The sequence below is a fragment of the Canis lupus genome, chromosome 29, assembly GCF_048164855.1.
Source record: "Canis lupus baileyi chromosome 29, mCanLup2.hap1, whole genome shotgun sequence".
NCBI classification, from domain to species: Eukaryota; Metazoa; Chordata; class Mammalia; order Carnivora; family Canidae; genus Canis; species Canis lupus.
Window position 1 is genome coordinate 19665022 of NC_132866.1, and position 22557 is coordinate 19687578.

The following is a 22557-nucleotide window of genomic DNA, read 5'->3' on the forward strand; positions in this document are numbered from 1 at the left end:
TCACTAGAGATGGAGTTCAATCATGTGACCTATGATTCAATCAATTAGGACTACACAATAATTCTGAAATAAAAACTATGGAATCTGAGGTGAACTTCCTGGTTGGTAAATATATCAACGTGCCAGGAAGATAATGCATCGATTCCACATGGAAAGGATACAGCAGCTCTATGTTCCCAACTCTCCCGGACCTTGGCCTATATATCTCTTCATTTGGTTGGTCCTGATTTGTACTATTTTGTTTTTAAAGACTTTATTTATTCATGAGAGACACAGAGAGAGGCAGAGACACAGGCAGAGGGAGAAGCAGGCTCCGTGCAGGGAGCCCAACACGGGACTCGATCCTGGATCTCCAGGATCACGCCCTGGGCTGAAGGTGGCACTAAGGTTTACGCTGAGCCACCTGGGCTGCCTGATTTGTACTATTTTTAATAAAATTTATAATCCTAAGTATAGTGTTTTCCTGAGTTCTGTGAGTAGTTCTAGTGAATTCTCAAACCTGAGGGGACTGAAAATCCCTGATTTTGTAGCCAGTTAGTACAGCTGGCATCTTAGTGAAGATCAGTCATATTGAAGACTGCACCCTTAAATTTGTGGACACTGTGCTAACTACAGGTAGTTGGTGCCAATATCACAAAATATACCATGACCAAATAGTGTATTCCAGGAATGCAAGACTGATTTAAGATTCAACAGAAGTATCAATCAACGTAACTGACCACATTAAAAGAACTTAAAAATAGCATAAACTCAATAAATGCAGAAAAAGCACTTAACAAAACTCAGCATCTGTTCACAATAAAAAATAGAAACACCTCAGTATATTAGGAAAAAAAGGAATTTCTTTTTTTTTTAAAGGAATTCCTTGAACCTGTGAAAAGTATCAACAAAAAGTACAATTATTATACTCAATGGTTAAAGAATGCAAGTTTTCTTAAGATTAGAAACAAGGAAAGATGTTCACGCTCACCACTTCTATTCAGCACCATATTAGAGGTCCTCGCCAATGAAATAAGGGAGAAAAAAGAAACATACAAAATGCAAAGGAAGAAGTAAAAATATCTGTATTGGAAACAACATCATTTGTTATCTATTTAGAAAATCCTAAGGAATATGCAAATTATCAGAATATACCAAATTAAACTGCCATTTACAATAGCATCAAAGATTAATAAATGTTTAAGGATAAATTTAACAAAGTATATACATTACTTACATTCTGAAAAACTATAAAATATTGCTGAACTTTGAAAACATTTAAATAATTGAGTAAATGAAGTGATATACCATGTTCATGAATCAGAAGATTCAGTATTGTTCACATGTGTAAGGTCTATCTAAATTAATCTATAAATTCAATGCAATCCCAATCAAAATTCTAATAGGCTTTATGAGCAGATTCTATAACGTATGTTAAACTGCAAAAGACCTGTAACAGTCAAACGAACTTTTTAAAAGGAAGAACCACTTTGGAAGATTTGCACTGCCTGATTTCATGACGAATTAAATCATGTTTAGGTGTCTGCCTTCAGCTTGGGTCATAATCTCCAGTTCCTGGGATCGAGCTGGCATCAGGCTCCATGCTCAGTGAGGAGTCTGCTTTTCCCTCTCCCTCTGCCCCTCTCCATCATTCATTCTCTCTCTCTCTCTCTCTCTCCCTCTCTCAAATAAATACATAAAATCTTAAAAAAAAAAAAAAACCTATAGTAATGAAAACATTGTAGTCTTCAAATAAAAATAAATATTCTGACCAACGGACCAATCATAGATTCACACATATGTGGTCAACTGATTTTTTACAAAGATGCTAAGCTAATTCAATAGAGAAAAAGTATATTTGCCAAAAAATGAACTTCTGCCCTTGCCTCACACCTTCTACAAAAAATAACTCTAAATGAAACTTAGATCTAAATATAGAACTTAAAACTGTAAGACTACTAGAAGAAAACAAGAGAAAATTTTTCATGATTTTTGGATGATGCAAAGATTTCCTAGGACATTAGGAGGCATGAATAATAAAAGACAAACATTATAAACTGAACTTCATCATGACATGCAACTCTCATTCTTCAAAAGACAGTTTAAAAATAATAAAGGCAGGGATCCCTGGGTGGCGCAGCGGTTTGGCGCCTGCCTTTGGCCCAGGGCGCGATCCTGGAGACCTGGGATCGAATCCCACATCGGGCTCCCGGTTCATGGAGCCTGCTTCTCCCTCTGCCTGTGTCTCTGCGCCCCTCTCTCTCTCTCTCTCTCTCTCTCTCTGTGACTATCATAAATAAAAATAAAACAAAATAATAATAATAAAGGCAAATGACTGAGTAGGAGAAAACATTTGCAAAACACATATGTAATAAAGAACTTGTCTCCAGAATTTACAAAAAACTTCTTTTTAAAGTTGTATATTTTGGATAATAGTATCTATCTATCTATCTATCTATCTATCTATCTATCTATATCGAGGGAGGGAAGGGGAGGGAGAGGGAGAGGGAGAGAGAATCTCGAGCAGACTCCAAAGCAAACTCTGTGCTGATCAAGCCCGGACACAGGGCTCAATCTCCCAATGTTGACATGACCTAAGCTGAAATCAAGAGTCTGATGCTTAGCCAACTGAGCCACCCAGGGACCCCTACGAATTTACAAAGAATTCTTTATAGTTCAACAAGAAAACAAAAGAAAAAAGGCAAAACATATAATTAGACACTTCACCAAAGAAGACATATCAATAGCAAATAAGCACATATAAAGACGCTCGAGATCCTTAGTTATAAGGAAAATGCAATCTAAACCACAAGTTATCATGACATACCCATTAGAAGAGCTAAAATTTAGACAATACCAAGTGCTATCCAGGTTGTGAAGCTACTAGAAGTCTTCTACACTGCTAGTCAGAATATAAAATGTACAGACACTTTGGAGAATGGTGTGGCAATTTCTTTACAAAGTTAAATATATACTTAATATATGGCCTAGCAATTCCACTCCTAGGTATTTATCTAAGAAAAATAAAAACAAATATCTACAAAAGACCTGTTCATGAAAGTACATAGCATCTTTACTTACAATAACTAAAAATGTCTATCAACTGGTGAATGGATAAACAAATTGTGGTAGAACCATACAATGGACTATTACTCAACAATATAAAGGACTGAACTACTGAAACAGAAAAACATGAATCTCAAAAAACACTATGCTAATAAAACAAGTTTGACACAAAAATAGCATGTACATGATTCCACTTACATAAAACTCTAGAAATGGCAAAAATGCAGTGACAAAAAACAGATTAGAAGTTGCCAGGACCAAGAGGCAGAGATAGGAAACTGACTATAAAGAGGCATGAAGCAATTTTTTGAGATGATAAAAATGTTCTGTATCATAATTTTGCTGGAGGTTGCAGGTCTGTATATATATGTCAAGTCATCAAATCACACACTAAAAATTGAAGAATTTTATTGTATGGAAATTATATCCAAATAAAACTTATTTTTTTTAAACATTTTTTTATTTATTTATGATAGTCATACAGAGAGAGAGAGAGGCAGAGACACAACAGGCAGAGGGAGAAGCAGGCTCCATGCACCGGGAGCCTGATGTGGGATTCGATCCCGGGTCTCCAGGATCGCGCCCTGGGCCAAAGGCAGGCGCCAAACCGCTGCGCCACCCAGGGATCCCAAAACTTATTTTTTAAAAAACTAGTAAGCCTCATTCAGAAATTAAGGCAATAATCCAATGTACCATGAAGTACTCAAAAATGAGAGCAAAATATTAATTTATTGTGGGAGATTGGTAATACAAATTACTAGAAAGTACATAATCTAAAAACATCATTCCTTTGGGAAATATCTGTATTTATGTATATTTTTTTTAAATTTGGGGGATGCATGGGTGGCTCAGCAGTTGAGCGCATCTGCCTTCGGCTCAGGGCGTGATCCTGGAGTACCTGGATCGAGTCCCACAACAGACTCCCTGCATGGAGCCTGCTTCTCCCTCTCCCTGTCATGAATAAATAAATAAAATATTAAAAATTTTTCATTTCTGGCATGCAATTAATCTGCTATTAGTCAAGTGTACAGGCAGTCAAGTCCTCATCTTCTGTAACAGGAAATTGATAGAGAATAAAAATAATAAGCTTTTTTTTTTAATTTTAAAAATATTTTATTAATTTGGAGAGGAAGGGTTGGGGGAGGGGCAGAGGAAGAATCTCAAGCAGATTTCACACAGAGCCTGACAAAGGGCTTGATCTCATGACACTATGATTGTGACCTGAGCAGAAATTAAAGAGTCAGACGCTTAACCGACTGACCCACCCTGGTGCTCTTAGAATAAGCTTCTTATTTAGAAATAAGAAAGCAGGGGCAGGGGATCCCTGGGTGGCTCAGTGGTTTGGCGCCTGCCTTTGGCCCAGGGCGTGATCCTGGAGTCCCGGGATCGAGTCCCACGTCGGGCTCCTGGCATGGAGCCTGCTTCTCCTTCCTCCTGTGTCTCTGCCTCTCTCTCTCTCTCTATGTCTATCATAAATAAATAAATCTTAAAAAAAAAAAAGAAAGAAAGAAAGCAAGCAAGCAGGCAAGCAAGCAGGGGCACCTGGCTGGCTCAGTCGGAAGAGCATGCAACTCTTGATCTCAGGGTCATGAGTTCAAGACCTGTGTTGGGTGTAGAGATTACTTAAATAAGTAAAAACTTTTAAAAAAGAGAAATAAGAAAGCAAACAACCAATGAACTGTTAAATTACTGGAAGTGGTAGCCTCTAGGAAATAGAAATTGAAGGGGAGAGATGAGGCAGGGGAATGTTATTCTTCTTTGTAAGGATCTGCTAGTTTCTATAGTTTTGCTTCTTATAAATTTCACATAATGAAATCATACAATATGTACTCTTATGTATCTGATTTTAATGTTTCTGTGGTTCATCCACTTTGTTATAAGTAGTTTATTTACTTCTATTGCTGGAGAGTATTCCACTGTATGAATATACTACATTTTGCTCGTCCATCCATTCACCTGCTTATGGATATCTTATTTCCAGCTTTCGGTGGTTATGAATAATGCTATGACCATTCACATTCAAGTGCTCCTGTGAACATGTGCAGGACAGTACCTCACACTTGTTACACTCTACCACTAACATCCAAGTTATTTACCACATTTATGAAAATGGCTAACAGTATGAAATACATACTGGTACTTAATAAGTTAATATTAAATTCCTACTGATATTTAAATGCTTGTTTAAAGAATAAAAAAACCACATTACTCAGCTATTCTAATAATATGGGCTTCAACTTCAATGTTAAAAACACAAACATAACTTTGTCTCCAGTAAGTATACCTGCCACAAATAAATTGATAATGAGAATGATTTTAAACACCTGTAGATCAACTTCATACAAAGCAATCAATTGTGCCCAAGTTTCTCCACAAATGTCAACATTTCATCAAACAAAACCCTCAAATCTACATGATCATGCTCAAAATATTTAGCCATTCATTCATTTAGTATTTAATGAGTGCCCACACTAAGAATATAAATACTCTAAAATTGCAGAGTGCTTGCCCTCATATAGCTCACGTTCCATCATTCACTTTTGCTAAATAAATAAATGAATAAATAAAGCATCGCTTATTGAGAAAATTACAGCTATATAACACACTATGACATTTTATCTTTACACTGTTAAACACCATGTAATTCTATTTATTTATATATACTTAAAGATGTTTACTTTTTTAAAGATTTATTTATTTTATAGAGAAAGAACATGAACAAGGGAAGCAGCGGAGACAGAGGGAGAAGCAGGTTCCCTGCCCAATGCAGGAGCTGAGCTGATCCTAGGACCCCAAAATCATGATCTGTGCTAAAGGCAGATGCTTAACCAACTGAGCTACTCAGGTGTCCCCAAAATGGTTAAATTTTATATAAACTGTTTTGTTTATTTAAATGAATTATAGTATTTATGATAAATTCCATAAAAACATTAGACTTTGAGCTTTTAGTAAACCTCCATAATAAAACAATGATTCTATAGAAAAATGAAAATCAAGTACTTTTTTTGCCTTACAGAACTATTTCCAGGAAGGTAACAAGCCTTCCGAAGGACAACTGACTGGATAACATGTTAAAATGATAATATTAAGAACACCAAATGGTTTTAGAGCCACGCTAGTAGTTGAAATTTTAAACTGTAACTTTTGTGCATTGACTGTCACCAGCAAAGACTACAGAAAACAATCCTAACAGATTCAGTATTAACAACAATATATTGTCCAGAGTTTTTGTGGAATCTGAAGACTGCTTTTTTTTCTGTTATCATATTGTTATTCACATTCATACTTCCACACAAGATTATGGTAATCAAAATTTAAAACCTCAAGACAAACTTACATTTTACCCTCTGGTGTCTTATTACATAAAAAGAAAAATTCTTTATACTTCCTCAAAGAGAATCCTAATTGTCCCTTTCTAATTAATCAAAATAAGAATAAAGGAAAATCAGTTGCTTTATCAAAATATGTTGACTGAGCCTAAAATTATGTTCTTTTATAATTTAAAAACACCCATTTCAAATGGCTTCAAAGCTCTCCTTATGCGGCCTCCACAGTGTTTACATAGTGATCTCAAAAGCCTATCCAACATACTTCCCATGATAAACAAATGTAAGGAAATAAATAACACACAGAAGTCTTTTTATCCAATGTCATAAAACTAAATAAAAAGAAACTCCACAACACTTTTCCCTTGAAATGTCTGTAGTAACATTAATAAAATTATCTACCAAACCAGATAATTTTATAAGAAACTACTTAGGTAAAATGTAAGGAATTACACTTATACTAAGTTACAGAATCCCTATATCTCCTTGTCAATAAACAAGTATATACTGTCAATCTATAACATTTCTACAATAACCTACTGTAATCTCTTCTATAAATTTAAATAATTGAATCTAGAATAGCCATGTTTATAATATCCTGATTTCCATAATTTACCATTTTATTATACATATATTTTTCCAAATACACCGTAAGATCCTCTATGGTAGGGAAGCATGTTTTACGTACATTGTGTAAGTTCAAAAAATTTGGTTACTAATTACCTTTAACAAAGCAGTTTCAATAACTAGTAAAAAAGGAAGCAAATTGCAAAAGTTGAAAAAGCACTAGTGGGAAAGCATTAAAGCAACAGATGCAGACCACATATTTCAGGGATTTGGCAAAGCAGAAAAGGAGAGCACTAACACATAAATTCAGGTTACAGTCACTCTGTCTTAGTTTTTAACTAAATTATTACTAATGACTGTTTGCTAATCCCAGGGAAAAAAATCCTAGGGATTTGTCTCATGTCCTAGTTCTACCTGCGCAACTTACCTTGTGTGCCAGTCCAGATTCCTCCACAAAAAATACAGAAAATATTTTCATCTTACCTTACAGAACTATTCTAAAATTCAAATGAGGTAATAATGTACATTAAAGGGCTTTATAGACAAGTAGGTTATTAAATGCAAGGTGTTACTATTATTATTTTGAAGATGGATTCTACCCTTTGACCCAACAATTCTGATTCTTAATGTTCATCCTAAGGATCTAGGTGGACAAACGTACAAAGGTATCTGCAAAAAGATGTTCACGGTAGCTCTGTTTCAAATAAAAAAAAAACTAAAAATAACTTAAATGTCATCATTGGATGACAGGTTTAACAAATTATGGTATACACATGAAACAGAATATCATGCTGTAATTAAAGATGATTTAACAGATGTGTATCAACATGAAAAAAATGTTCAAGATAAGATAAAGCAAGACTGCAAAAGTTTCAACTTTTGGGATCTCTTCCTTCATCTCTCAAACTTAATCAGGTCCTCTCTGTTACACCCCTCGTAGGATTCTCTATTTTTCCTATATTAAAATAATCACAGTTTGAAATAATATATTTGAATAGTAATAATAGTAATAAATAACAATAATGTGTTTCCTTTATAAATAAAGATAATAAAGGTAATAAAGATGGTATACACACACATATATGTGGGGGTGGAGGGGGAATATGACAGTATTTTATAATGTAGGAAACCAAAATGAAAAATAAAAACAATCAAACAAAAAAATATGCATGTTTATATTATATCAGCACTACTGACCAAAAATGGAATCTGGAAATACATTTTGTCAAACTATACCAGCAAAGCTCTTTGATCAGCTTAGTATCTGAAAAACTGTCTTCACTTAAGAAGTAACAAAGAATCATGCTATAACCAAAAGGAGGCGATGCTGCTTCCTTTTTAAGGAGAAATCTAGAAGAAAAAGCTTTCTTCAGGTCAACGGTCTTATCTGAGAATGATGCATATTCTGCTGAAAATCCACCTACAGCTAAATAGATATCTCTTACCATTTCTCTAGGCCACCTGAGTTTTAGTCATAAAATGCGTGATAATATCCTACCTTCATAAAGCAGAGAACTATACCAAATAAAGTCTTGAATTCCCTTTCTACAATTTGTGATCTTCCACATTATGTATTCGATATTCTGGAAAAAGGCCACTAATCAAATAGGAACAGAAGCAGCTGTTCTACAGACTTACAAGACATGATCATCAAGTCTCCTTGAAACAATACTTCCATAGGGAATATGTCCTTTAGAAACTCTGCAATAGCAAACTCATGCTTCAGTGAAGCATTTAATGAAAAGTCTAAATAATTCTTGGGAATTTTTCATTTAAACTCAGTGGAAGACAGAATATCACAGAAAACATCACACAGAGGTATTAATCACTCAACATTTGGAAAATAGTGAAGAACAATTTTAACATCACAAGGAGTTTAACTGCTACTAATGTCTACCTTTGTCCTGATACTCTAGGAGTTACCTATTCCACCAAGACTCAGAAACTATTTCTTGATACAGAAAATTTGAAAAGCATAGAAGAGTAAAAAGAAATTTCACAATAAAAATAAAGTTTCATTCAACTGCTCAGTGAACAAATAGGTACATGTTTCAAAATAAAAACAGAAAATATAACAAATTTCAAATTACTTATACTGGGAAAAAATCTTCTACAACTATTCTTAAAAAAAAAAAAATTCACCACTACTTCCCCAAAAAACTACTGATTCTTTATAGAAGACAACCAAAAAAGCTTTAAAGCTGAAAATATAGCAATATAATCATTTCATCTAAGACTAAAATATGGCATGATTCTGCAGTTTAAAAACAGTTAAACTAAAGCCTTAACAAGCAAAAGGAAAGGTGTTTTGTTTTTTAATGTCCTCAATCCTAACAGGTGGAATTGAAATATGGCTGCTATTGTGAGATTTGTTAATATCCAAAGGATACTAAATAGAATAAATTTTTCATAAACTTAAAATTCAAGCATGAATTGGTACTATTATTTTCTACATCACCTTAAAACAATGGAATTACCATGTGTCATAGGCTCATACCAACATTTATTGCCAATATTTGGCAGACTTATGGTTTTTGCAGATATAAGTTTTAATATTTTATTTTCATAACAGGATGACAATAAGTGTTCTTTAAAATTAACTGCAACATTCTGTAGTCTACTATACTTATATACTATATAGTATACTAGAATATACACTTAAAAGAATTGGCAGTTGTAGAGTTTATACTTCAAATACTACATATTATTTTTTCTCCAAATATATTATTGCTAACATCCTTTAGAATACAGTATAATCAGGGACACCTGCGTGGCTCAGCAGTTAAGCATCTGCCTTCAGCCCAGGGTGAGATCCTGGGAGTCCTGGGATCCGGTCCCACATCAGGCTCCCTGCAAGGAGCCTGCTTCTCTCTCTGCCTATGTCTCTGACCCTCTGTCTCTGTGTCTCTCATGAATAAATAAATAAAATCTTAAAAAAAAAAAAAAAAGAATACAATGTAATCAGAGTTTGCCAAAGCAGGAGTTGCATCATTTCTCCTTCCAGACTTTAATATGGTACTCAGCACAAAAGAAAAACGAAGTTCCAACAGAGGGCAGTCTACATGGAGTTTAGAAACCTTCCATTTTTTAAGAAACACCTACTCTGTACAAGGCATTGTGATAGTTACTGGGGATAAATCCTTAAGCAGAAGAAATTCAATTTCTACCTTCTTGGAGTTTGTAGTTCAATGAATGAGATGTGAATTTATCAATCAGAGAACTGTATTTCTACAACTATGATAAATATCATGAAGGGAAAAGCAGGGCTGCCATCCTGTGAACATCTTATCTACTTTGGCTGATGAGGAAAAGCTTCCGTGTAAACATTATGATTGCACTGAAATAAGAATGTTATTAGATAGAGACAACTTGGCAAAAGGGGAAAGAACAGAGTACATGCAAAGACCCTGAGATAGGAAACATGGTGTATTGAAGGAATTGAAAGAAAGCCTGCCAATATAATTCATTAGAATTGTATATAGGGTAGGAGTAGTTGCATGGATACCAAGTAGGAGGTTACAACATTCTCCAGGTGAGAGATGGTATCTTATTAGGGGGGAAGTAATAAAGATAAAGGAAAGAAGGCAGATTCAAAAGACATTTTAGAAAAAATTGAGTTACAATGAAGCCAAGTAGAGTAGTATTAGTAGAGTTTTAAGGATGACAGATCTTGAAATTCCTCAGTTGTGAGATCAAATAGTAGAAAGCTGGTAATCTGAGCTTATGTGATGTTCCTCAATGAGCCAGATAGCAATTGCAGCCAGGTTTTCTAATAGCAGCAACATTTTAGGAAGGGTGATTTTAGGAAATGTGCCAGAAGGCCATGACCAAGACTACAGTAAAGTCAACCATGTATTTAAAAAATAATTACATACTATCTATAGGTCCCACTTCTGAATTGTCAGTCAGAAGGATACCAAATGATAAAATTACTGGGATTTTCAAGGTACATGCTTGTAATATCACATTACATCACTTATTTTCTCTCCTTTGTACTTCTGTGAAAATAAGACTTAAAAAAAAAAAGACTTCAATATTAGGAGTTAACATTCAGCATAAGCTTATAAAACAGCATTTTTTATCAGGAAGATCATATTATACCTGAGAATATTAGGAGGAAAAAGTCACTAACATTATATCTGAAAGATGCTACAATGTCCGGGAAACAAATGTCCCCTTATGACAAACAAGATATCAAAGTCCAAGATTCATAATAGTAACAGCAACTTCCACACACGGAGCTTTATATAAGATCAGGAAAATAAGACAGATATGCTCATAATTCCTTTCCTTGTTTCAGATGACTAATAAATGGAAAATTTTTACAAGTCTTACTTTCTGCTTCATGTAATCAATATAGTAAAATTTCTACTAAATCCAGTAATAGGCTTAAAGTTAAGAAAAGTCCATAAGGTCTCCTTCAAATGGACTAACAACTCCGTTTCCCAAATACCCCAGCATTGGAAATTGATCCTTGGCTCCTTTATTCCATGATGCAGAAGTTTTTTGTTTTTTTTTTTTAATATTTATTTATTTATTTATTTATTTATTTATTTATTGATAGACAGAGAGAGAGAGAGAGAGGCAGAGACACAGGCAGAGGGAGAAGCAGGCTCCCTGCCGGAAGCCTGACGTGGGACTCAATCCCGGGACTCCAGGATCACGCCCTGGGCCAAAGGCAGGCGCTAAACCGCTGAGCCACCCAGGGATCCCCTGATGCAGAAGTTTTAAACAAATGGTAAGGAAAAATAATTTCTAGTGTTTAACATAGGCCCCAGTCTAAATCCCACACATGAGTGGACCTTAAGATTTTCTAAAATCTATTTATTTGTCTTTTTATTTCCCTCTTATTATTTCTATTCCTGTGAAACATGATCTTCCTTAGTCTTAGGTGGTCCAATATATACATAATTATTTTCCCATGGGTACTGTAAGAACAACATGGCATGCCTATAGTTTTATAAATTTTCAGATATGCTGTGCTAAAACATACAGTAATTAGCATTATGGTTCCACACACCATACTAGAATCCTAAAAGGAATACTACCATGAAACAGAAATGCCACACAGTCAGATCCCCAAGCTGAGTTGAGTATAAGTCAAAAGATGACAAAGACTTATTAATGACCTGCAACATGACTGGTTAAATCTAGAAATATACGTCTTATTTATGCCTCTACAGTCTTTGAATTGTTAGTAACAATGTCACATCTGCAATGATGGAATGGTATAGTAAATAACTATACAGTAACTGATCTCTTAAACTGTCAATAAATCAGTTTCATAGAACTTCAGGGGAAGAAGGAACCTTGGTAAATATGTAGTCCATTCCTTCATTTTATAGATGAGATGAAGGACAAAGAAAATGTAGTAAGATTATTTATCTGATTTCTACAAAATAGGAAAGACTCAGTAAATACTTGTAGCGTGACAAAACCCAGGTCTGGTTTTCCATCTTTGCGTGCCTCTAAATTAAAAAAAAAAAAAAAAAGCCTTTTTAAATCTACATGTGGACTGAAAAAGCCATGAATTCTTGAGATATAGATTCTAACTGCTGACACCTTAACCAGAGAAACTGTGAAGAACGAGAAAATTTATATTTACTTCTTTAAATACTGCAGATTGTATTACATATTTTCATCCTAAACCTATCATACCATAAAAAATCCTCTAGACCCACACATAAACATAAATGCAGCATATTAAGCTTATAACTATTTTTATAATTTTAAAAATTAAACTTAAAAAACACGAACAGTCCTAACAAAGAAACCAAAAAAAGGAAACACATGGCTTTAAAGATTAGTCAAAAAGGGACGAGTGAATCCTAGTTTTGCCTCAGCAATATCAAAAATGCAGAGTGGGAAGATCCAACCTTTGGAGCTCTAATTATTATCTGTAGAAGCCTCAAATTTCCTGCAAATATTAGTAAGAGCCCCTAGTCCTGCTCTCTCCCAACCTGTTTCCCCAAGTGACTCCCCAGTGACCTGCCTGGAGTTTCCCAAACACTTCAGGTGACCTTAGTTACCCAGAGATTGCTCTGTGCCTCTCCAAAATAAATGCTCACATTCTCTAAATAAAGCTTTGGGAATCAAGAAAAACGCTTCATTGAATTCCTCCTCATCAATGGAAAAAGCAAAAATCAGCAGCATCTGTTGATTTTTAAGATGGCCTTCTGAGAACTTCCTACGAGTTGAAGCCTTAGAATTCTCTGGCCCCCTGGGATAAAATACTGAAAAGACAGCCAGACACTACCAAAAGTTCTCAAAAAATAGAAGTTTTCAACAATGCCTGAGTACATCCATTTTCTAGGGATCTCTTTGGCCTAAAAAATAAGCGTCTTTCTTTTTCTGTGTGTGTGTGTGTGTGTGTGTGTGTGTGTGTGTGTTTTAAAGCTCCTTTACCAACTCAATCTTATCAAATAAGAGACAACTTTTCCTAACATGGTCTTCCTTTTCACCCTTAAACAAATAGATTATGCCCACTAACTTCCTACTCTAACTAAATATTTTTATTCCTTTAACAAAACCCTTGATTCTGCTTTACATCCTGCCTGAGCTATTTCTGGTTTTCAAAAATTCTTCTTGGACTGTCCAAATTTAAAGCTGGCTCAATTACTTTTGGCATGTGGTTGCATGCATGGACACATGCTATCAAGTCTCTCAAGGTACTGACCCTCTCCAGTCACAGACTTCCCCACTTAATAACCCCCCAGCAAGGGATCCCTGGGTGGCACAGCGGTTTGGCGCCTGCCTTTGGCCCAGGGCGCGATCCTGGAGACCTGGGATCGAGTCCCACGTCGGGCTCCCGGTGCACGGAGCCTGCTTCTCCCTCTGCCTGTGTCTCTGCCTCTCTCTCTCTCTGACTATCATAAATAAATAAAAATTAAATAACCCCCAGCAAGAACTCTTTGGTTGCTTTCTGGATTCTACACCTTCCCTTCCACACAAAGCCAGGTTATGATATCTAGACTTGATGAATTTAATAGGGCCAAATGTCCAGGGATGGTGGTAAAGGAACTCGGCTGGCTATTCAGCATTGCTCCAGACTCCATATTAGAGGACTGAGGTCGGTAGCCCCTGCACTTTTGCGTGTGTGTGTGGTCCCTCCCTCAGCAGCCTTTTCTAAACCTCCCCAGCTTGCTACCTGTTGGCAGTGCTGGTGTTGCTGCTCCCGGTGCTGTGTTTCTGTGCTCGGCTCAATCTCCTTGGGGGCTTTGAATGCTGCAGCCGGGGGCTCGGCATGGAGGGGAACGTTGAGGCATAGCCATGTTCACACTCTAAAGAGATAGCAAGAAAAAAAGACATGGTAACAGGAATATACCCAAATCCGTGGATCTACTGATCTAAAGTCATTGCAGCAATGTGTTGCAGAAAATAGCAGATAGAATGGAGGTCGTATTTTTCCACTTTTTGGCTGGAAGATAAAATTCTCAGTCCTTGCCAGGACATCGATCCTGTGACATTATATACAGACCCAACCCCATTACCTGAAAGGTGTACAGATACTTCCTCTAAACCTCTAAGAAATATCTCCATCCTCTCCAAAACCCTTTTCTCCATGAATTCTTGACTGAAATACACTAATTTCTGAGGCTAGCTACCATCCACCTCAATTACTTCACCGGCCTCAAAATCCCCCTTTAACTTACTCTCCCCATCCTAGGTCTCTCGCCAAGGTCCCCATTTTCACCTACTTCAAACCATCCAACTGCCTCCTCTCGGACGACATTTTCTCCCCTGACACCGTAATTTCCAGAGTTCCTACTCTCCGCTCCCCAGCCTCTTCACGTCTCTTCCAGGCTCCGTTTCTCAGAGGTCCCTTCCCCAGAGGTGTGCATCCTCCTCCCCGCGGGCTCCTCAGCAGGCACTGCCCCCTCTGCTCCCGGCCTCGGCTGCTCTCCCCTACCTGCGCCGCCGCCACCCCGTGCCTTCAGTTCTCTCTTCCCTCTCTCCTCCCAAGTCCTCGGGCTGGCGCCCACTCTTAACACCCGCTTCCCTGGGCTCGGCCCCCCTCCCCCCTCCCAGTCCTCCCGGCTCACGCGCGCCAACCCGCCCGCACAGGCCCGCGCGGCCTCCCCCGCACCCCGCCCCTCGCAGGCTCCGGGCGCCCTCACGCGCGCTCCCTCCTCACACCCCCCTCCTCGCGTCCGCACCCCTCACACACACACCCGCCTCCTCACGCACGCACCTGTCGCACGCGCACCGCTCCTCACACACGCACCCTCCCTCCCCTCACACACGCCTCCTTGCACGCGCGCCTCCCCTCACACGCGCCCTCCACACACACTCCTCACGCACCCCGGCTCTCACACACGCACCCGCCCTCCCCTCACGCGGCGCACCGCACTCCTGGCGCCGACGAGGACGGCGCGGGCTCAGGTGGCGGCGGAGGCAGCGGCGCCCGGCCGTTACCTCGGTCCCGGCGCTCCAAAAACTCGGCCGCCTCAAGCAGGCGCTGCACGTTGATCATCCGCACCCGCTCCATGGGCACCGCTGGTGGCGACCGGGGCCTCTCCGCGCTCCCTCTCCTGACCGACAGGAGGCGCCGCAGGCGGCTACAGGCCGGCGCCGCCCCGGGACATGTGCGGCGGGCGGGCGGGCCAGCCCGGCCGCGGCTCGGCGCGCTCTCCGCCGCCCCCGCCGCCCCCGCCGCCCCCGCCGCGCCCGCCGCGCCCGCCGCCGCCGCCGGCAGCCCGCGCGCGGTTTGTTTACCTCTCCGCGCGAGCACGGGGGAGGGGCGGGCGCAGCACCGAGGCCCGCCCCGTCCCGCCCCTTCCTGTGCCTCCTGGGAAATGTAGTCCCGCCCCTCCCACAGCACACCGGGAGTGGTAGTACGCACGCCACCTCAGTGCGCCTGCGCTCTGCCGAATTCCGCAATGGCGGCTGGGAAATGTAGTCCCCTTCGGCTTCTGTCGCCAGGGTGTAAAAACTAAGAAGTTATCCGAGCTTCACTTCGGGGAAGGAAGAATTTGAGCGAGTGCCGGGGAAACTTTTTTCAGCCACTCCTGGCTGGTGCCCAGGACCTGGAGCATTCTTTATCTGAAGTGCCGTGTTCCAGTCCTCTATCGACTACTACTTTTTCGTGTAACTTCCATGCCTTAGTTTCCCCATCACAAAATGTGCTGTTCGGCTGGTGCACACAACAAAACGTTTGAAAAGCCAAGATCACGGTACAGAACCAAGAGATGATCTCATCAGTGCCAGGGAAAGCTTCCATGAGGTCCTTCTTCCACCTTAGTTTCCATATAACGTAGTTCTGGTTTTCGTGGGGTTTTTCAAGTCGTATTTTTTAAAACTTCTTTTTGCTTCAGGCCCTCACTAGTGACTTTGGAAGCTAGAAATCCTCTCTGGTGTTGCAAGTGCAGGAATTCGGTGGGTAAGTAAGTGATTTGGTGCTGAAGTCACAGAGGGTTCAGTTCAAATCCTGACTCTGCTACTTACACTACCTGTCTGGACTCTTCAGGCTTCGTTTTCCTCATGTATAAAATGGATTCGATTACTCCATTTATCCAAACATTGAGGGCCTGCCATGTACCAGGCACAGTACTAGATATAACGTGTACCGTAATGAGAAAAACAGACACGGACCCTACTCTCTCAAGGAATCTATAGTCAGAAGGGCTTATTGTGAAGATCAAATGAAAAAAATCCAGCACTTAATATATGACACTCAATTAATGGAAGTGATGGTGGCGATTTCCTCTCTTGCTCTCCTGCATAGAGGCAACTGAAAGCAGTGGCTAAAGAGAGCAGGGACCACATTAAAGGATTGCCAGTGGCTACCCTCTCTGCCATTCTCTTTCCAAGTCCTCAGTCTAACAAGCCCTCAAAGTCTAGACCAGAGTTTCTCAACCTCTGCGTTATTGACATTTCGGGCAAATAATTCAGGAGTGGGGGTGGAGGGTGGGGGCAGACTTGTGCTTTGTAAGATGTTCAGCAGCATTCCTGGCCTCTACCCACTAGATGCCAGTAGCACACTACCAACCAGAAAGGTCTCCAAACATTGCCAAATGTCTGCCGGGGCACACAAATCACTCCCAGTTGAGCACCATTGGTCTAGGGAGAGGAAGGGCAAGAGGGTCATAACTGTTGAATGCTCTAGGAGCAAGCTGGGAATTGTATAAACATCCATAACTTTTTCCCACCCTGATTATTTTAACCTGCTGGTGGACATCCAAAATAACAGGAAGCTCTTGGTGAGGGGAGAATTTCCCCTTCCCTGTGGTCATTCCAGTGGCTACTGTAGAAAATATCATTCAGAATGAAAATCTTACTCTTAAAAATGTCGTGAGATTCATGCTGCATTTTAATGCCCTCTCTCTTGCACTCTTCTTTTTTCTTTTTTTTCAAAGTGAACAAGATTTCCAATGAGGTCAAAAGCTGCGAAATTATGCCACTCTTTTTAAATATTACACTTGGCACCACATTTAAGAACCAAATAGATGTTCCATCGAATGCAGGGAAATCCAAAATGACAGATGTTCACAATATCACAATGATAGATATTCACAGGAGAGGGTTGTTTTTGTTTTTGTTTTTGTAAAAACCTGGAAATAGGGATTTTACCTTTTCTGCTGTTGGCCAGGTCTCTTCAGATCTGGGCTTTTCCATTGGGTATTGGTAACAACCACTCTTGACAAGGGACATGTTGGGTAAAGGGAAGAATGGAATTATTTAAAAGAAAATAGCTCTTCACCAAGATCTATTAGTGGAAGGCAGAAATGATTAAGGTTGAAAGTTTCTACAACTTAAGCTTTAGAATCCAAATTGCTAAGGGCTACTCCAGGAATTTTAAAAAGGTAGATTTATGACAAAAGTCTCCCCAATAGGAGATAAACCATGCAACAGGCAATCAAAAAAAAAAAAAAAAAGTACCAACTAAAATACACATGGGTTTAAATTCATAGATCAAAAAAATAAATAAATTCATAGATCATAAGACCTAGCAGGTTATTAAGAGAAAGCTGGATGCTTGGTACCCATGCCAGACCTTTCACAGTTGACCTCCAGATGAATTAACCAGCCCTTCTTTTAGAGCCATAGCCAAGAGGGAAAGGAGGAAATGGAGAGTAGGGCAGGAGTCACCAAAAAGGCCACCTGCATCTGTTGAAGAAGAGCAGAGATGATGGTGATGGAGGGCAGTGGGACAGTGTCAACCAAAGGCGCCATTTCCTTCTCCCTGCTTTGACTGACTCCTAGAGTTCTTGCTCTACCACTGGCCACAACGGCTTTCCACAGTACAAAGCTTGGGGCTCTAGCCTCGGCAAAGTAATGTGCTTCACCTTCCCTCAGCATCAGTCCCAGCCTGGAGGAACCCAGAGGCAGCTATGGCCTTTCTTTTGTTCAAATGAATCCAGTTTGCCCTACAAATGCAGATGGGGAAACTGAGGAAAAGCAAGGCTTCCAAAGTCTTCTGACCAAAGAACCTGGAAACTTATCTGCAATCCTGCAATCTCTGGACTGCAATCTCTGCAGTCCTTTCCCTAAAGGATCTCTCTCAGGGTAGCCTCATTGGAAGATGGGAAAAGTCCCCCTGAATCCCCCAGGCCTATAACAAACACAGCCCAGATGGGGGCCATATCCCCCCCGGTGGCGGCGGCGGGGGGCGGGGGGGGGGGGGCAGAAGGCAAAGCTCTCCACTCTTAGGAGTCCTTTCTGTCACAGTTTACCCAGTGCAAATTTCCAAACGACTTTTTTTTTTTTTTTTTTTTTGGATCCAAACGACTTATTGCATATTCACGAACAATGGAGGAGGCTGGTCTGTATTACATCTTTTCTGCAGACAGGAGAGATGGAAACAGGGGAAGGGACCCTGAGGTTAAGTTACAAGCCCCCAAGTCACTGTATCGGTAACACCTGGAGCTTGAGAGAACTTCCCTGAAAGTGCAAAATGCTTGTGGCGCAGGGCACTGGTTTCTGCAATTATCTTTAAGGATGGGGGTTTTCAAATACTGAAGGCTGAAGACGGAGGAAGAAGGGGGAGTCCTGAGCTCCTACTAAAGGAGAACCGTCACAGTGCTACATCTTTCCATCCTCCACCCCAAAACGACAACCGCAGCCTCCTTCTCCTTCCCACCTCCCCCCTCAGGGCCCCAAAACGTGAAGAGCAGCAGAAAACCTTTGCCTCTGCCCAGTGAGTCAGCCTTGCCTAACTTCATGCGTAAGCTCTCCTGGAGTCAGCGGCAGCTCAGAGCTGCGGGTCTGCGCGCAGCCGAGATAAATTTGGGTCTAGAAGGGATGACGTAATGCTAAACCCGAGAGGTAGCTGCCGCCTCCCGAGGCTCCAGTCGCCAGGGCCGCCGGCTGACATCCCAAGCACACGGAAAAGCACCAAGCGACCCAGGTGCCCGAGCTGGGGGGACAGGGAGAGAAGGGACAAAGGGGCGGGAGGAAACGGCAGGGGGAGGCAGTGTTCATCCGAGATCGCTGAATCTGGAAGTTTGTTGTTTTTAACTTCAGTTTTCTGGTGAGATCAGGCCACTGGCAGAGGCTCAAACAGCTGCACTTGACTTCCATCCTGGTCTATCTCTTCCCCCTTAGGAAAGGGCTTCTTACAATTTTATTAAATAGCCCTTCTTACAGCAGCCTGCTTCGGCGATTATAATGGATGTGGTAATTTCTCGAATGTCCTTTCCCTTCTTTTTTGCATTAACTTGGATCCAAGAAGAAATCTGCATTGCAGGACTCAGTTCCATAGGCACCTCTAAGACACTTGCTGCCCCTGGAGCATCCATCCCACTTGGGGGTGCAACTGATAAAGTGTTCTGGACTTTGGAAAGGGAATTTGCTAGGGACATGTCAAGTTAATGTCCCCTCAAATAATATTTCATGGTTTATTTCATAGACGTTTATCTTGTTAAGCTTGTTCCTCAGTTCAGTCTCCATTTTTCAGATGAGAAAACTGTGGGCCAGAGAGGTATGGTAACTTACTTGAGGCCACACAGCAGCTATCTATCAAACCCACCAAGCAAGGATTAGGTTTCAGGCCCACAGACTCTCCTGTGCTCTCTACCCATCTCCATAGTTCTTTTTCTGGTTGACTCGTGTTCTTAAAAATAAACAAATAAATAAATAAATAAATAAATAAGAATACATTTTCTGATCTTTTTAATGTGTGGAGCACCAAACCTTTAAATATCAAGTTACATTCCAAAGGGATCCAAAGCCTGCTTTTGTTTTCTGTTTAAGGTTCATTCTTCTCTAAGGAAAAGGTGGCCTCAGAATCAACTCCCTTCCTGGTGATGAGCACAAGCCATATGCCTAACCTCATGACACCCCTTTAATTAAAAGACCACCACAGGTAAATCATCTTTACTATATGGAAATAGTTTCCTTCATCAGGAATATGCCTCCTGTTTCCTTTTTGCCAAATGACATTTCATCATTTGTTGCCCTAGCCACTTACTATTCTCCTTTAATTTGAGGTTATACTCATTTGTACTGGTAGATTTCATGACTTTCAGCCATTCCTGGCATATAGCCTGCTCAGCCATGGTATGTTATTCTTTTGAAACATCGCTCATTCCATGAATTAACATTTTCCTAAAAATGTTTGCATCTATATTCAAAAGCAAGAATATACTGTATATATTTTTGGTTGCATGTATCAGGTTTTGGATGCGATGATCTGTTCTTTCAAAGGTAGATGCATCTTGCTTTTAAAACCTTAAAAAAAATAAAATAAAAGGAGGATCGCCAGAGGCCTTCCCTGCTGCTAAAGAGGATGCCCCACATTCTTGCCACAGTCCTGGGTAACTCTCCCTCCCTTGTCAGGAGCCTGGCTAGAGCTCCCCTGCCCCCCCACCCACCCACCCACCCACTGGCATCACCACTCCCTTCCAGGCAGCAGACACTTGTGGAGGTCACTCTTAGGCCCAGCCAGACCCTGGAAACTACAAAGTCACATACTCGGCCTGCTGCCTGGGGGCTGAGTTCTCCGCTTCAGGTGCACCATTTAGAATAAAAACACCAAAAAAAAAAAAAAAAAAAAAAAAGAATAAAACACCAGGCCCTTGGGACTCAGGATCACTCAAGGACATGAGTGATCTCGCCATCTCTTCCAGCCCCAGCATTCTGATTCTAGGATAGTGGGATTCCCCAAGAGCTTAGAACACTATGCCTCATCTGTGTACTAGTTTGCACGTGATGAGAGCCAACTATGTACCCAGTGTTGCTCACAAACTCCTCAGCACACCTCAGAGATTCTGTTTCACAGATGAGGCCTGGAAAGGTTAAGAGATTTGCCCAATGTCATATAGGTAATGACCAGATTCAAGCTTAGATTTTCTAATTCTGGGACCCTAAAGCATACATTAAGATATGTTTAATCAGATGAGTCACACAAAACTGGGTTAGGGCAATGGTCTCAACCAGGGGTAATACCATCCCCCAGGAGGCTTTGGAAATAAGTGTCACAATGATTGGAGGGAGGGGTTTCTGCTGGCATTTAGTGAGTAGGGAACCAAAGGTATTATAGCCTGCAGTATCCTGGACTAATCTGCACACAAATGGTCTCACCAGTAGCTCCCTTGCTGAGAAACACTAGGTCAAAAGGCTAAAGAGAGAGAACTCATCATTCATTCAACAGATACTCCTTAAGCATCTCTTACGGGTTGTGCACTAAGCTAGATGCTGAAGACAGAATAATGAATGAAACTACTTCATGACCCCGGGGCTCACGGTGCTTGTATTCTAGTCCAACACACTGATGACAAGCAAGCAAAATCATAATAAATTGTGATGGGTAGCACAAAGGATAAATAATAAATGTGGGATAGCTTCAGGTGGGTAGAAGTTTCAGGGCAATCACAAGGACTGTCTAGGTCAGCTTCTCAAACTTTAATGAGCACACACATCACCTGGAAATTGTGATAAACTACAGGTTCAGATTCAGCAGGTCTAGGGTGGGGCCTGGGAGTCCCATTGCAGATGCCAAGGCTGCCCATCCTAGGACTACACTCACTCTCAACAGTAAGGGTGAGATAGGAAAGAAACCACTGAAAGGCTTTAAATAAGTAAGAGACGTGAACCCAGTTATATTTAAGATCACTCTTGTTTCCTCGATCTCCACTGAGGAGATCACTTGACCAGAACCAGCTGGCCCACACTGTCACAGTGGCAGCCAGGGTCTATAGCTCATCTCTGCAGCTCACACATGCTTCTCCCCTCTGGCTTCTCTGGCAGAAGCCCTTGGCTCCAAGCGCGGCCAGACCAGTTGCCCTAGAACTTGAACGCCTTCAGGAAACCTAGTATAGCCTGATAGGGTGTGGATTCACACCCCTGACACCCTAGTGTGCAGAGCCACAGGAGCCCTACTGGTTGGGTGAGTTCCCCAGGGGCCAGGTAGTACTGCACATACAAATAGCAACACCCTAGACCATTGCCCTTCGGAAGAAGGGCCCTTATCTGACATTAGTGTCAATACCCAAAGAGTCCTGGAAGGTTTTGGCTGCCTTCTCTCTGCCCTAGGATGAGTGGAAAGGAAAGGAAGTCACCCCAGGGAGGCATCCCCAAGGGGACCCTCAGCTTGGACTTCAAACGTTCCAGATTCCATCTCTAGCCTCTTGCCCCTTGAGGCCTAAGTTTTCCTAAGAAGAAAGAAAAACCTGGATTGGAG

General features: G+C 40.7%; 1 protein-coding gene and 1 long non-coding RNA gene across 3 annotated transcripts in view; one reads left to right on the top strand and one right to left on the bottom strand.

Annotated features, from left to right (window-relative positions):
* MXI1 (MAX interactor 1, dimerization protein) overlaps positions 1-22557 on the bottom strand; it is an 81488-nt gene that overhangs the window by 48683 nt on the left and 10248 nt on the right. The window contains exons 1-2 of one of the 2 annotated variants that reach the window (XM_072805361.1): positions 15354-15562; positions 14086-14218 (exon numbers count right to left, since the gene is read on the bottom strand). In XM_072805361.1, the coding sequence (XP_072661462.1) occupies positions 14086-14218; positions 15354-15426 (206 nt within the window). In that variant the 5' untranslated portion in view covers positions 15427-15562. Of the gene's footprint in view, positions 1-14085; positions 14219-15353; positions 15563-22557 lie in introns of those variants that run through there. The other variant, XM_072805360.1, reaches the window with a different exon arrangement.
* On the top strand, positions 15761-20943 carry LOC140620886 (uncharacterized). Its single transcript, XR_012020614.1, has 3 exons — positions 15761-16161; positions 16253-16317; positions 20130-20943. It is a non-coding gene; the product is annotated as an uncharacterized lncRNA (long non-coding RNA).